Raw genomic sequence first — 16112 nt, forward strand, 5'->3', positions numbered from 1 at the left:
CTCACCCAGCTGGATCAATATTTGGATCAATATACAAGTTTGACAGAAGTCAGGACAGATGATGACTGATCTCATTGTCTGGGCAAGTCATAGAAGCTACCAGAGTACTGTGGAAGACCTTTCCTATCACCTAAACACTGTCTTGATAAAGAACATAAGGAATTGAACAAGACAGGATCATGGACACTTTGAAATTTTAAGGAAGAAACAACAACAACAATAAAAACTTGGAATAAACTCATCAAGATTAAAAACTGATGAAAAGACATCTGACCTACAGCCTTAACCTAGTCTGTCTTGTATTTTTACCATAACTCGGTTTAACTGATTGAATGCTACCACAGAATACATGTTCTTCACATTTCTTCACCTGGTGAGCTCAAGACATCATGAAGGAACAACTGGAATGGCTGAGAAAGAACACATCCTTCAGCTGCCAAACGGGGAACAGCACAGGTTGCAGGATCCCCTGAATGATGGACAATGGTTTCAGTCAAAGGCACTTCTGTCCTCACAGAACCCATTTATCAGTGAACTTTTTTGTATTTGTTTTAGGAGTGGAGCATTGGCTACTTAGGCAGAGAATACTGACTCCGATTTCATACAAGTTACCCAGCACCAACAACTGAACCTCTCACAAAAAACCCAGACCCAGAGAGAGATGGGTAGTTCAGTATCTCTAGACAGACATAAAAGCCTAACATGTGCTTGCCCTTCTCTACTTCACAACTGAAGATGAAAACCAAGAATGAAGAACTGTGAAATCTGTTCAACATTAAAGACCTTGCAAACAGCAGAAGTTTATAACCCGACTATATCCTTCCTTTGAGAAGGAAAAAGAGCCAACAGGCAAGTTGCTTTACCTGTATTTTATGACAGCCTGTCAAAGAGCTTGAAATGACCAGTTTTGTTTGAATCAGAGGAAAATATATTAAACACCTCAGCACTTGTAAAAAGCTCATCAACTGCCTTGAAGTAGAAGGGAAACACCAACTTCTCCTGTACTTGATGAGACTGAAAGGTCTAAAGTCTTAATCACTTTCTTCAAACAAAAATTTCAGAAAATTTCAGCTGACCCAATAAAGATGTTGTACAACATTAGAAAATCAACACCTACTCAAGGATAAGCAGTATTTAAACAAAGCAAGATGACCAGAGGAAGGGAGGAAATAACAGAAGATGACAAAGCCACACAAAGCTTTGTGTGTCTCACATGACTCCAGGTATGATGGACTCTGGATAGGCAACAGCAAGGACAATAGGGACACTCTGGGACAACCTCCAGGGAGGATTATTTGCTGCAGCATGCCAAGAGAGGGTTTACAGTCCAAAAGCCATCTATTGCTGTTTATATGAGTATTTCTGTGGTTAATCAGGACAGTTCAAAACAAGAAGTCAAAGGAATTTCAGTACTGTAAGATGATACAAGGCTGAAGGAATGATCTAGCAACTAACTGGTACTTCACATAAATGTACAGTGCCCTTCAGCTTTGTATTTATGGCTGCCTTTCTATCTGATACAAGAGCAATGAACTCATTTCTGAAATGATCCTTTGTACTACTTACACCTCAAAACAATGCAGTTTAACAATCTCATTTCTTACATGGTACCTTGCACATTAGTCTGCAAAGTGTCTGTGACATTTGGGTCTGAGGGGACATTTTTGAAAAAAAGCCTTAATATTCACTCCTACTATACTTCTAAAGGAGAAAGATTAATTGAAATAATCACACAAAATACAGCAGAGGCAGGAGCTAAACCCAGAAAATATTTAAAGAGAGGAACACAAACAGATTTTATTACCTTTTTATTGATGTGACTGAATAAACAAGAATGTAGCCATTGATGTCTATGGAGTACGTCTGAGGAAATATGGAGTATTCATCCTGTGGAAGGAATATTGCATTTAAAATTAAAGGTGCCACAGTTCAGACCTTGATGCCATTAGATCACCATAAGGTAAGTTGGTAGTATCTCTAAGACATTTTGTGTAGGTAGTACTTTCAGAATTTTTTCATCATAACATCACAAGAAGCATCTTTACCAAACCTAGTGAAGGCTAAAAGTCCATCTGTATACTCTACAATTTAATCTACAGCTTTTATGGTTTATTCCTTCTAAGACTATGGATGAGCTGAAGCTCTTCCCAATCCTCTTATCCTGCTTAATTATCTGTTTGTATTAGTACAAAACATCCACTCTGTCCCACCACTAATTAGCAATTATGCCTCTTATCTTGCTGGTGATACATTTCAAAATCTTAATTTCAACAGCTGACAACAGGATCTAGCAGTTGGTAATTTCAAATTACACTGATCACTTCTAAATTACCTAAGGAATCTGGTAGGAAGTGAATAACATCCTAACTTATGCTTATCAAATGCAAAAAATACAGTTATTAGTTGCTTTCTGACAACTTTAAGTTTACATTATAGGACAAGTGTTTACATAAATAGAAAACCAGACAAAACCAACCAGAAACTCACTCAGTGAATTTATTACCCCTCTAGAAAAGGGGCAAACAAAACAGACTGATATATTGCAGGCAATGCAACATAAATATTACGAATCCCAAGTCAAAAACCTGTTCCAACAGATTTTCCCAGGAAATATTTCCATTTTGACAAGAGCCATACTTCCTATTGCATGAGTTCTCAAATTGTTAAACCTATGCTTTTGAAGATGTTATATTTAGCTGAAGATCAAATAAACTCTCTCTTATTGTCATGGCTGAACAGATGGAGCGGTGCAACCACATAGCTTAAATCTAAGACACCCAAAAGGAATCAAACTTCCCTCACTGGCAGAAGAGGAAAAACTCTTTATAAATCAACTTCAGAGATCCAGCCAAAAAAAGTTTGAAAGAATAAAACTTGGCAAAAGCTGCCCTTATTTGCTTTTATTGCTACACACTGAGGGCAGCCCTCCCCCATCTTCTCTGAAATGCCAAAGTGCCACTCCAGTTGGATGTGAAATCCCAAAGTCAATACTCAGAAGGGATTTGAGCTAAGTCTGTGTAAAAAAAGGTGAAAGTGCAACTCTGTAGTGGCTTGACTTTACCTGGAAATTCCCAGGACTGCCCCAGCTGGAATTTGGGGTTAGGTAAGATTTCCTTTTACACCCCTCTTTTGTGACTCTGTATCAAGACCCGTGCTGGACTGAATTGCACAAAGCTCAGTAAATAACCAGGGAAGTAAAGAGGCACAGGACAGAGAATGAACACCAAGAAAAATAAGTGCCATAATCTCAACTGTTCCTAATTAATGACTTTATTTTTAGCTTGTTAGGAGATGGAATGAAAGCTGCTATGCTCACTGCAACTTACGGGTCAAAATAAGAAATCTGTCAAGTGATAAAACAACATTGCTACAACTTTTCAAGCCGTAGCTAGGTTTTCAAAAGTATTTAACAAATCTGCAATACCATTCTTGCTGTATACACGAGGACTCCCTATGGGCCATTAAGCAAGACAGACTTGAGAAAGAAATCTGTCCAAGCCACACCTTCCATAACCCAACATCATCTCCCCCCTCTAACCAGAAATCAAAATTCAAATGGTTCCATGAAAAATTAAAACTGAAAATAACCACAGGCTGGGAAAGAAGCTATTTAGGTTCCACAGTACTGTATAACACTAAATCAATCCTCAGAAATAGAGATATGTTAGTGGTGAGTCACACTGCCTTCCCAGAAGGCAGTTTCCTCCTCAAAGAGGAATTTTTCTTTTATCACTACACTACACAATCAGAGCTGTAATGCATGTGCATTTACAGTGGCACTGAGTGACACCTATGGAGCTTGTTCTGCTGCTCACATTCCTCAGCCTGCCCCTCTCTCACCCTCTCCTCTGCAGAGCATTCCCCATCCAGCAATCCTGTGGCCACTGTTGTGCTCAGACACCTCTGAGTGATTACACATGCTGCTGATGAGCACCAAGGGCTGACACCACATAAATACAGCATGGCTATTCCCCAGTCACACAGCTCTCTTCCAGGAAAGCAATCAAACATACCTAGAAAGTTACAACCCCTCTGAACAGTCTCCCAGCTATGAGCAGGTATCCTGCAGCTTTAAAGCCTTAAGTACTGGCAGCATATTTTACAAGACTAACATTGTTTAACACTACTCATAGTTTGGAAAAACCCAAAGGCATAGGATGAGATCATGGAAGGCAAGAGCACATAAGCAAAAAAAAAAAAAAAAAATACAGGGGTCTAATTAGTGGTCCCTGATGAGTTTTTCCCCTCATATGGAGTCTCTCAAAAGACACGGCACTCTCATGCATGGGTTCAGCCAAGCAGCAGTGTGTGATGAACCCCTGTACCTGTAAATAATGAACACCTGCACTTCCCAGAGCTCCCCAGCACGCTGCAGGACACGTGCTCACTGTCTCCTCACTCCCTGTCATTATGTGGAGCTCGGATGCACACGTGAACCATCACGTTAAAACACAGACAAACTGCAGCAGTTCATTGTTAACTCAGTAAGTGCCACCTACATGAATCTGTGTGCTGCCCATGACTGCTCCATGGATACAAGTCATGGTGGTGTAGCTGGAGCAGACAAATACGAAAAAGCCATGAAAAATTTCCCCATGGTTTACTGGAGCACCATTTTTCATCTAAAGCAAGACTGCTCATTTACTCTGTAAATAGCACACAAGCTACTGATGAACTTTTGGGCCATCAGAGTTGAGGTAGTTTCCTCTTCCCTTTTTTAGGTACTTATTCAATAGATAGTGAAAAAAAAAAAAAAATCAACCCAGTAACAAAACAATAAACCAAAACCTTTCAATAAACACTATAGAAAAAGTTCTTTAGTGACTAAACAAGAAGTCAGTATCATTTTAAAGTTAACTTTCACCTCTGAATGCACAGTCACTATGAACTTAGCTCAACAGAAATATCAATACCTGTTGTCATAACTCAGAAAAAAGATTCAAAGAAAGATAACTTACCTGGCCAGCAGTGTCAACCAGCTGAAGATGATATTCTTGGCCATTCACTGTGATCAGTTTTGTAAAAGCTAGAACAAGAAATACATAAACAGGTCAGAATTACACACAAGAAAGAGATCAGAAGTCACTCATCTGTGCTATCATCAGCCAAAGCATGAAGAAAAGACTCCAGTTACAGGTTTTTAATGAGCAATAAAAGGCTTATCAGATACTGTTCTTATAACTAGTCTATTGCAGCTAGCAAAACTCAGAAATTGAATTTAAGAACTCAGATGTCAGATGATTCTCACTCTGGATACAGCAGTGTATTCTTTGCTCTCTTAAGTAAAAGAGGGAATAAGAGGAATAAAAAGGGGGATTTACATGCATTTCTCAAAATCCAGACAATCGTAATTTAACACAAGACACATAAATTCAACTGGCATCAAAGCTAAGTTTTAACTTATTATTGGGTCTTCTCCTTGCTTTCCAGACAGTTTAGCAAGATTAATTTCCTAAATGTAAATACCATGAAGTAAGTGATCTAGATTGAAGAAAGGAAAAATCTTTGGGGGCTAAAACACACAGAACTTATGATTATATTAAACCCAAATGATGACAATTAGCTAAGTTCACTATGTTGCTTTCACATTTGCTGTAGCTACCAGCCTATGCAGTCCCCAGCCACAAAGTACAGTCAGTCCCTGAAAGTGATGAGAATTGCTGCTCTTCCTTGGATTCATGAAATGCCAACGTACTGTGAGCAGAGGAATCTTACCCAGTGTTTGTGTTATGCAACAGCAAAAGCAAACAGTGCCACAGCTCCTGCAGGAATAATGTCCCAACCAGAGCACACAAACCTGGCTCTGGAAGTCTCGTATGGCCTTTGAGACACACTCCAGAGACCATTGCTGGACAGTACTGATACACTGAGTAATGTCTGTGTTATCCTCTAGTTGGGGTGGTTTTCCCAACTAGTAACAGTCCTCAGAAACCTCATCTGCCACCGCAGTGATGAGCAGGGAAACAGAGTCAGATGAACAGGTCACTTAGGTGAGCTGAGTTGACCAACAGCTTCCCAAAGCTGCACAGCTGAACGTTCCTGACCCCACTGGGCAGTCCCTGCCCACGCCTGAAGTAGATGGAGTTGGCCAACTTTCCTCCTCCCAGCCAAAGCTTGTTGCTCTGTCAAGTCCCTACAATGTGAGCATTATCTTGAATAAGTGGGCTGAAATAGCTGAAACTGGAGGTTTCAACCCACCTAATAAATCCAATCCCTGAAAAAAAGGAGCAATTCAAACAGCAAAGACAACCTAACAGTGTCTAAATCAACAGTGTATAGTGTACCTATAGTTTCCACTACAAAATCAGCAAATGACATTTGAAATGGAGCCTCGAAGAGAGCTCCTGCCTTACCCTGGTTATTCCCTAAGAAAGTTGCTTTAGCACATGGGCTGCCCTCAGATCAGTGTGGATGATGTTGTTATTGCTGCAAATAGCTAAAAGTTTTAGGTTATGAAACACAGATCCACAATGGCTCTTTGCCTTGGATGAATGCTGTGATGGGGACAAGCTGTTTGAACAGATATTAGCAGGCAGTGTTGCTATATACAATATTAGCAGGCAGTGTTGCTATATACAATATCGCTGCTTGGAGTCAGAGCGTAAACAGACTCCTCTGGAGACACACTGCATTTACAGGTGTGCAAGTAACAGCCTCTCCAGTCTCTTGACACTTCACATACACATCAAAGCATCTGCAGTCAAAGTAACTTCAAGGGCATCATGAAGTTGATATTTAAAAAGGGACAGACAGCAGTTTTTTCAGACTATTCTAGAAGCCTAGAAGAGACACAGCAATGATGTCATCATTGTCATTACTGGAAGCAGAGTGTGACAGAGACAGGAGAAGGGAAACAGTGAAGGAGTCAGCACAGCCGGGTGAGGAGAGCTGTTAGTACAGTGCAGAGCCTTGCAGCACTAAGCACAGCCCACGATGTGAAGACAAATCTGCTTCAATGAAGTCACAACTAATGACTTCCATTTCTTTGCTGAAGCTTTTAAAAACCATTCCTAGTTAAAAATTTAATTTGGTGAAAAGCCTGGTCCCCTTGATCCAGCCCAAGTGTTCACTTCCAATTCCATCACCTATCTTTGTAGGACTTCTGCTGTGCTTGTGCACAAGATAAACAACAGTACAATCCCTGCACAATTTGGCACTTCCTGGTAGACCAAGGACACTTTTCAGCAGACCTGACCTGACATTAAATCATAACGTGAGCATCTCCAAAGCACTGCTCATCAACTAGAATATGGATTTTAGAACAGGACATTCTTACACCTTGCAACACATAACTCCAGTGATCATCACTACCTGAAGATCAAGCACATTGCAATTAGACCAGCATGAATGAAATTATTTGCTTGTGCAACTCAATGACAGCTGCTGTGGAAACAAGCCATTATGCTAAAAAACAAAATCCCAAACAGTAACAGGCAAAGAAATGCAGGCCTTTAGATCAATAGTGATACTGAAGAAAGGTACAAGAGTGCTATAACATCATTGCCATAATATGGCTGGTAGCTAAATACAATCACCTCACAAACTTTTCTTGCTTACCACCTCCTGCATGTCTTTCTACTTGCCTGCCATTCCAAAGTCAATGCTTGCCACTAATCTACCAGGACACCTTTCACAACACTGAAATGTGCCATGCAAGAGAACTATTTTTAGTTTTCCTCAGAAACCTCACTGGCGCCCATTAGAAGGCTGCTCACCAGCAGCTCCAGAGAAGTACAGTTCACCCTTCCAGTGCAGGTTTCCAAGGCATGTGTAGAAGTTGAGCCTTGAAGATTCTCTCCCAGACTCATCTAAACCTACAGGTGCCCCCTCCACTACTAGTAGGGGTCCTCCAGCCCTCTGCCTCTTTCTAATATGCTTCTACTCACATTTGTATTAAAAAACATGGGATGGAGGTAGGAAGCATGGGGCAAGATGTTTCTTTCCTTAGGGAGCTAGTGAGCCTATTTAGGGGAGAAAGGAAGACCACAGAGCTGTGAAATGGTACTAGAAGACCCTCTAAAACTGCAACAAAAATCAAAAAGCAGCCAGGCAGGCTTTGGAGGACACATTTGAGACCTGGGCAGTCAAGTAATCTTACTTGCAACACAAGACATCCCTGCAAAGATGGTGTGGGTGGAGTTAAGTGCACATCTTCATTATCTGTTCCTTCTGACCTATTTGAGTTTCAAATTCAGGTTCTAGTTTTCATTCCTGTAAAACTGCTGCATTTTAATTTGCACTGGTCTTAGTTCATGTGAGCTGATCTACCTGCAGAGCCCCACCCAGCCCAGTGTCCACAAAGACCCTCTGCACAAACTCCTGTTCTCCAAGGATCTTTCTTTCCAACATTCCTTCAAAGTAGCAGTTCCACTCGTTTCTCAACGTGGCTGTGTCAAGAACAGCCACCCACTGCGATGTCACTCCCGCTGAATGTTGGGATAGTCAGACAGGGAGAGTCTCTTTCCTGAAGCAATTATCTCTCACCTCCACTGCTGTCACAAAAGGATACAAGTTACTCTTCCTGACACAGAAGTTTGGTACAAGCAACTGAATTCAACATGCTCCTTAACTGTAATAAATAAACTTTTCTGGTGCTAATGTAATATAAGCAAAAGAAAACGTAGCAGTGAAGTTGTCCTAACCTTCATAAACAATAAGCAAAATCTGATGCACCTTATTTTCCCTTTATCACTGCCAAAGGCAGAGATTTTCATACTTAAAATTTATACAATATTAGGTCTTACTCCTATTGCTCAAGGTTTATAAACTATACAACTTGTTCCTGTAAGAGCTTGAATACAGCTTGTCTTACATACAATTTAGCTTTGCTGTCAACATTTTGTGCAAATTTTATTATTTGAGGACAAAAATTATAAAGACTACATTACCAGCAGTACTGCTGCTTTCTACTGCTTTCTACTCTTTCTTCACTGCTGGTAGAATACTTTATTAACAATTTTCTGGAGACAAAACAGAAATCACACAGGTCAGACTATCCTTTCCCATGTACGCTTTTCATATCCAAGTTTAGTTACATGTGTAGACCCAACCACCAGATGAAACTGAAAAGGTTTTACAGCTTATCATAATGCCCTGGAAAAACCCAACATTCTCCAGAACTGTCCCTAGTATAAGAACCTGGACTTTTCAACCTTTTTTGCCAACACTGTCCACCAAATGTGAAATCACGAGCTAGGAAAAGTCTAAGAGTTGCTCAGGTACTTTGCATCTTATGACCCTACACAGAATCAGAAACACAGCTGGGAGTGTCCAAAGACTTCACTGAACAAATACTTCTGTTTAGAGAAAAAAAAAAAGTATTACATTCTTAAGTCAAAAGAATTATTTTTTACTTAGTTCATCAAAACTAGTTTCATATATGTCATAAAAAATGTTCAATAAGTTTTAAATTTTAGTGTTAAATTACAATGTGTTCTCTCGTCTGTTCTTCACAGAAGCATTTTTAAGACATTTTATCTATCAGGCCTTCTGGGACTTAAAGATGGGACAGATTTCCCACTGTTTTGAGCCCCAGGGCATAACTTTTATCTTTTCAGCCTTTACTTCCCAGCAATGTTTTCTGATGTCAGAAGGACCCTTCAATTCTCTACCTTTCAGAAAGCAAATTCCTCCAGCCATGCCACAGGATCACAAGACTTACACCAAATGAATAATGTTTATTTCCCAAACAAGAAAGAAATCAAGTGAAAAGTTAAGGCTTTTCAAGATGCCCTCTCCCAGTAAAGTCTTCATGGCCAGGACATGCTCAATGCTTAGAATTCAGATCAAGCAAACAGTGCAGACTAAGAGAGTCAAATAAGAGCAAAATTCATCTACAGTGTATTTTTGTATAGTTCAGAAATGCTGAAGTTGTGAGACACACAACTACAGAGTTACAAACAGCAGCTACAGAGAACAGGAAAAGGATGAAACAAGACAAATCTTGTACCAATGTGTCAAAATCCTAAAACAAGACACAGATTCAGGATTTTGTAGAGACTTTGACTCCATGTCTCTCAGTCTTTATTCATTCACATGCAGCCGCATAAAACTAAAAGATAACTTTAAATAATTTGCATTTATATGGCACAGTGAAAAATAACCTGCCCCAACTGAATTAAGATTATTAAGAAACTTAAACACCAGTATTTTGCTAGCAGCTTTAATTCAAGACATACCTGACTTATAATTCAAACAAAGTAAAAAAGGATTATGGAAAGTGTTAGTATTAATATCTGTACAAGAGCTACATTAAGACCAAGGGCCAAATTATCCACTTTGACTTGCTAAAGCAAATTTAGAGTTTCTCAAAAAGTAGGATTTGAATTTTAGTTCTAAGCAATAAAGTAAAATATCCTGATAGCTACTGATTTGTAATTATATACCACATATATATATATTAAAAAAACCCTTGTTTTGCTGATTGCTTCATTCAAACTTCAGGAGTATCACATAGGCTTAACATCCTACTGCAGAAGTTCAAAACACTAAAAACATGTGCTACACCACTGCAGAAGTCATTAAAATACAAGAACCCAAGGGCTACGATCATGAAACCACTTTTATTTGCCACATGACTAAAGTAAGCCAACATGATCAAGTTACTCAGCCCAGCACTGCAGTTGTTCAAGTACTTTATGGCCACTGTGAGCTCAGAAAGAGGTGGCTGGATTGTAATGAATGCCAGGTAACCTCTGAAATTACTTTTTCCTCTTGGCAGCATTTTTAACATTAGTGTCTTTACTCACCTGCTATGCCAGCTACTCACAAAGGTGCTAAAATTATTTTTAAAAGAACTGCTAAGAGGAAAAAAACCACTTGAGAAGTCAAATACCCAGTCTTTGCAGCAAGCTGATTGTGTGGCAGCCTTGTTATCCAGCTGCTGGAAAGGAGTAATTGAAAAGATTATCAAGCTATCATAGCCCCATAGCCTACCTTCTAAGTGGTTTAATCCTGATGGGTATTGCTGGCTTCCTGTTCATCTGGACATACTGACCTTATGTGAGACTCTGGAATACTTGTATTTGGTGGCACATTTTCATATAGCATGATGTAAGAAATTTAAAGTGCCACAAGTACATTAAGGGAAGTAGATACTCAACAACACACATAAAATACAAGAAGGTGCATTTTGGCCAGATTTATTAGGTGTATCTTCATTTAAAGTTAAAAGTTTAGCTGTTTGGAGAAATATGCACACAGTGATTTCCATGCTGCAGCAATCAAGTTTGTTTGGTACAGAAGAGGAGCTTGGCAGTTATTTACTTACTGTTCTCTATGGTTGGATCATATGAATCAACAAACTGTCCTTCCACAAACTGGATCGTCAGTGAAGATTTTCCTGTAAATCAAAGGAAAGAAAAATCCAGAATGAAACAAAGTCTTCTGGTTGTTATCACTTCATTGGTTACCAGTAGATACACCAATTTTCTATCTATCCAATATGAGCTCCATGTGGTTCATTTAAACTATCTATACATGACAACTGACCTATTTTTAATTTGTCTATTTCTAGTAACTGGGTCTCCTGAACATATAAAAAGCAGTGCAAAAGCTACTCGGCATGTGTTCTGCTTTTGTTTTAACAGGGCATAATTTAAATGGCTCCTCCAGTTTAAAACAAATCTAAAAGCAGCAGTGCACAATCCTCATAGAACTAAATTTAACAAACCGATATACTTGGAACGTTTTTCTGTCAAGAAGCAAGTAAAATTCAAAATAATTTTCAGTAACCACAGAGAAAACTTGGATAGAATTAGCCAAATTTGGTTTTACTAGGAGACTGGACAGATTTCCCACGACAAAAGGATGATCTCAAAATTCTTGAGACCAATATACTCTCCTATTAATCCTCCTACTGCCACATCACAACAGACCAGTGGATGCTGCATTTTAAGCAGTGACTGAAGTGGCATAATTGGTTTTTTCTTTAGAACAATTTAACTGCTACTTTAGAAGACAACATTCCCCATTTCACTTAAAGAGCAATGCAAAGCGCTGAACTTAGTAGCAGACCAAAAAAATGAGAACTCGTTTAGTCTTGAAATATTTTACAAGATGGTGAATCACATACATTGACCATAAAAAGCACCTTTAAAGCTTTGCAGCTGAAGATTTCTCAAAGCATTACTGAAGCCTTAACACAATTTCCATTGCAGCACATCATCTACATTTGGGAATCTCCTAGATCCTATTACATTATGTTTACTGGACAAATACCCTCTCACAAAGATTGCCAAGCGCATTAGCTGCTTTTGGACACGAGCACATTCTTCACGCTCCTTTATACTCTTTTCATCGTCAAGAAGCACAAATAAAATACAACCTCAAGTTAAAATTTTGACTCAAAACCACCCAACTCAGTGGAAACCTCTCAATGACCTCTTAAGTAACCAACATTGTGGTGGAAATATACAGTATCATTGTTTACAAGAATAAATTGCTTTGGGTAAAAAACTGCCTACTTCCAGAACTCAGAAAATGCTCTTTCCTAAGCATTCCTTCAGGAGATATTAAAAAAAACCAGTCTTCTGTTTCATTCTCTGCCATGCTTACCCCTTTGCTGTCTCCTATCAATCATGACCGTTTATTCAAGAAACAATGCTAAAAAAACTTCCAGACAAACCCCATGAAGACCAACCAAGATATTATCAAGTTGCTTTTTCTAAAATCAAGTTCTTAAGATACCATTTCCTGGTCTTATCTTCAAGCATGAAGGTGTCATGCTCACAATGCATGACTGGACAGAAGACATTTCACTTTAAACTGCTGCTCCAGCAAGGCACATACACCCCACCCCCAAATCATCCTAATAAAGTCAGATTAAGGATTGAAACTGTGCCTCCGAGGAACTTTCTGAAACTGTGTATTTTGGACATCATTTAGAAAGTGAGCAAACTTTCAAGCTATTTCTCCCTTAGTTATAAACTTATGAAGTTGCTACCCAGAGTTCATGCTCCCAGATTCCTTGCCAATACCAGCACATTAAGCACTCCATTTAAAAAAAAAGGTTAACTACCCTTATATTAGGCTGTTAGATCTCCAAGGTAAGGGAGTTAAGTTCAGTAAAGATCATAACTGAACTTTTTTCCTCCTAAGAAGGATTTTGAACTAACTGAAAGACTTGACTGCTGCCGTCTGTCTGTGCTAAGCCTGGAAATTGAATAGCAGAAAGAAGCCGGAGCCAACAGAAAATGCTGCATTTCACACCCAGCTGTATTAATTACTGCTTTCCTCCTAACAGTGAAAGAAGAGGAAACAGATAAAACCAGTGTTCTAACACTCTCCTCCTAAATTCCTCCAAGCTTTATAACAAGCCTTCCAGTAATGATGTGTTCATGTTTGTGAGAGCAAGCCTGCTTTCTTCCAGGAGGCACAGGGAAACTCTCCAGTCTGGGATTCAGCACCCACCCCCTTGGGGAAGTGCAGGCAACTGTATCCCACTAAATCAAGGCTTCCATGGACATGAGAAATCTAAACCCTGAGGTATTAACACCCTGCTGCCCACGTGTCTCAGCCCATGACCAAGCAGCAGGCAGAACCCTGTGACCAACAGCTTGGCTTGAACTTTGTCCCACAGGTTTTATTCCAGGTCTCTGACCTATGCTCATGGACAGAGCGGAAAAATCAAGCTGACAATTTAGCTCCTATCTGCTCTTGCCCCAGAAAGATCAGGCAAGGATTGCAACACAAACACAACATCTGTGAGGCCAAGGGACCGCACACAACCGCGCCTGCCGATGTGCCAGCTCCATCTCGGAGCACAGCAGGGAAGACACGGCTGTCTGCATGTGCAGGCACCACGGGCACACTTCAGCCTCAGCAGCACCAGGGAGTCTGACACCAGCAGCAAAGGCTTGATTAGCTGATTACTCAAGGGTGCACACCTCAAAGAGACTCAGCTCTAATGTATTCTCGTTTGGAATGCAGCCACGCATTTTTGCAGTTTGCTAAGATTCTCCTTGTAGCATCCTCCATGCTGGTAAATTCAACATATCCACTGTATTCAAGTTTTAGGAAAATAAACATCCACATCCACTGAGACCAAAAGGAGAAGTGATAGGAGTTGAAGCAAGGCTGGAAGCTGGGTGCAGAGCCTTGCTACGGTAGCACCAGATGCTCCATGGCAGAGTTGTAAGCAAAATCCTCTAAGTTTACTGTCTCTCCCTCTCCCTGAAGGAACAGGGCAGAAGAGAAGGGCTGCAAGAAATGGGTTTCATGAGTGTTTAGAATACAAGTCCTAGGTAACTGAAAACATAGTTCAAGTTGTCCAGAAGTACCCAAAGTGTATTTGCATACACAATTCATTATTTATGGTATTATTTGAGAGCGGTAAAGACAAGAGTCTTCCACTGTCAAAACAGAAAAGGAGCAGACTTTCAGACAGAAAGCCAGTTCAAAAACTAAAGCTGTCGTGTTTCTGCTCAAACACTAGACCACTTGCACCATAAAGCAGAACATCCCATAAACACTCTGACTAGTGCAATCATAGCACATCAATTTCAAATGCTATTGCAATTGTCAAGGCAAAACAATTGCCAAATTGTGTTTTACTCATCCTTTTACTACTTGGACAAGAGCTGTGGTATTTATAATCTAGCCTTAAAATTCAAGCTTTACAATACTAGGCAGTTTAACAAGCAGATGAGTAACAGAGCCTGGGTGGGCTTGGGGACAGCTGGCCTCCCCAAAGAGGTCATGTCCCTCTTCTGTGCACCACCACCTGCCTGCTGTCCCCACCTCACACCCTGTTCTCCTTGCAACAGGCACAGGGAAAGCCCAGATTAAACTCTCATGGGCAGCCAACTTCTCCCCAAATCCAGGAGACAAAAATGATGCAACCAGGCAGCGAGTAAGTCAAACAACAGCTCCACAAGCAGGGCATTGTGCAAGCGGGGCTGCACAGCTGCCCTCGGACGTGGCACGGCCACGGGCAGCACAGTGCAGCTTATCTCAACAGGAAGGGTTTCTCAATCCTACAACTGCCCACACAAGCCATCAGTAAACAGTTTGTCCTGCTCAAGAACAACAACTACTGAAGAGCTGCAGTTCTGTTGGCAGTGTAGATGCAGTTTCCTTAACCCATCTTTTGCTATTAAAATGCACAGTTATGTAATTTGCATGGTCATTAAATATTTAACAGCTGGCAGCATCTCATCTACTCCTACCACAAGACTAGCACCTTACCTAAGCTAGTCTCTAGACCAACTTAGTAACTACACTTACCTAGTTAGTCTCCTTAGACTCTCCTTAGGTCTACCCAGTCTTGCTTACAGAACAAACTACTTTAGGCTTTGTCACAAAAAGCACTCAACAATTTTCATAATGAAATGTTGTCAGTCACATCAAATTAGGTAAATCTGGCTGCATACTCAACTTACTACACTCCACAGAGATGAAGTTTTCATACCAAAAGATACACTTGATTTAACTTGAATGTTGGTATCTTTATTTTCTTTCATTCACAATACCAATATGCACAAAATGGAGACACTGCCATTTCCATAGTGCAGATTCTCAATCCTCAGAGCACAGAGTGGGACTGAACGACTTCCTGGAGCCAATGGAGGTTGACTGGGTAGCAAAGAGGATTACAGCATCCCTCTTTGACAAAGATAGTCTGCAATCTTGTGAGACTATCTCAGAACCCATCACTAGCTCATCATTCATCTCAGACCACATCATTAGCAACTTTCTAGAGTTAATTAAGATACCCCGCCCAGGTACTAATTATGGCTGTGTAGTTCCTGTTTTGCTGATCATTGCTTTGTATTTGGTGAATTAGTCTAATGACTATAAAAATGATACATCTGGGTCAATAAAGAATTCTGTTTCTAAATCTCTGGAGACAGCAATACAATGAGCAGTTTGTTTTTTACTCAAATGCAACTTAATTCTTCTATTAGACTTCTAATTGTGAGGAATTATATAAATAGCTACATTGAGCTGTAGTTTTATATGTTTTTGTAGTGATTTCCTTGTGATATCAGCATTACAGTAGCAGGATTAAAAAAATACTTTCTGATGCTTAGAGACAAAACTCTCCCTCAATTCCTGACTTGCTCATGATACTCGTGCTTGATTTGCAACAGAGTGGTGGCACTCCTCTCTCA

At 40.0% G+C, this 16112-nt stretch overlaps 1 protein-coding gene across 1 annotated transcript in view; it reads right to left on the reverse strand.

Moving 5' to 3' along the window:
• RHEB (Ras homolog, mTORC1 binding) overlaps positions 1–16112 on the reverse strand; it is a 38325-nt gene that overhangs the window by 8850 nt on the left and 13363 nt on the right. Inside the window, exons 2-4 of the mRNA XM_053982319.1 lie at positions 11270–11341; positions 4959–5026; positions 1805–1887 (exon numbers count right to left, since the gene is read on the reverse strand). Of these exons, the coding sequence (XP_053838294.1) occupies positions 1805–1887; positions 4959–5026; positions 11270–11341 (223 nt within the window). The remainder of the gene's footprint in view (positions 1–1804; positions 1888–4958; positions 5027–11269; positions 11342–16112) is intronic.

The sequence above is a fragment of the Vidua macroura genome, chromosome 1 (genome assembly GCF_024509145.1).
Source record: "Vidua macroura isolate BioBank_ID:100142 chromosome 1, ASM2450914v1, whole genome shotgun sequence".
Classification (NCBI taxonomy): domain Eukaryota; kingdom Metazoa; phylum Chordata; class Aves; order Passeriformes; family Viduidae; genus Vidua; species Vidua macroura.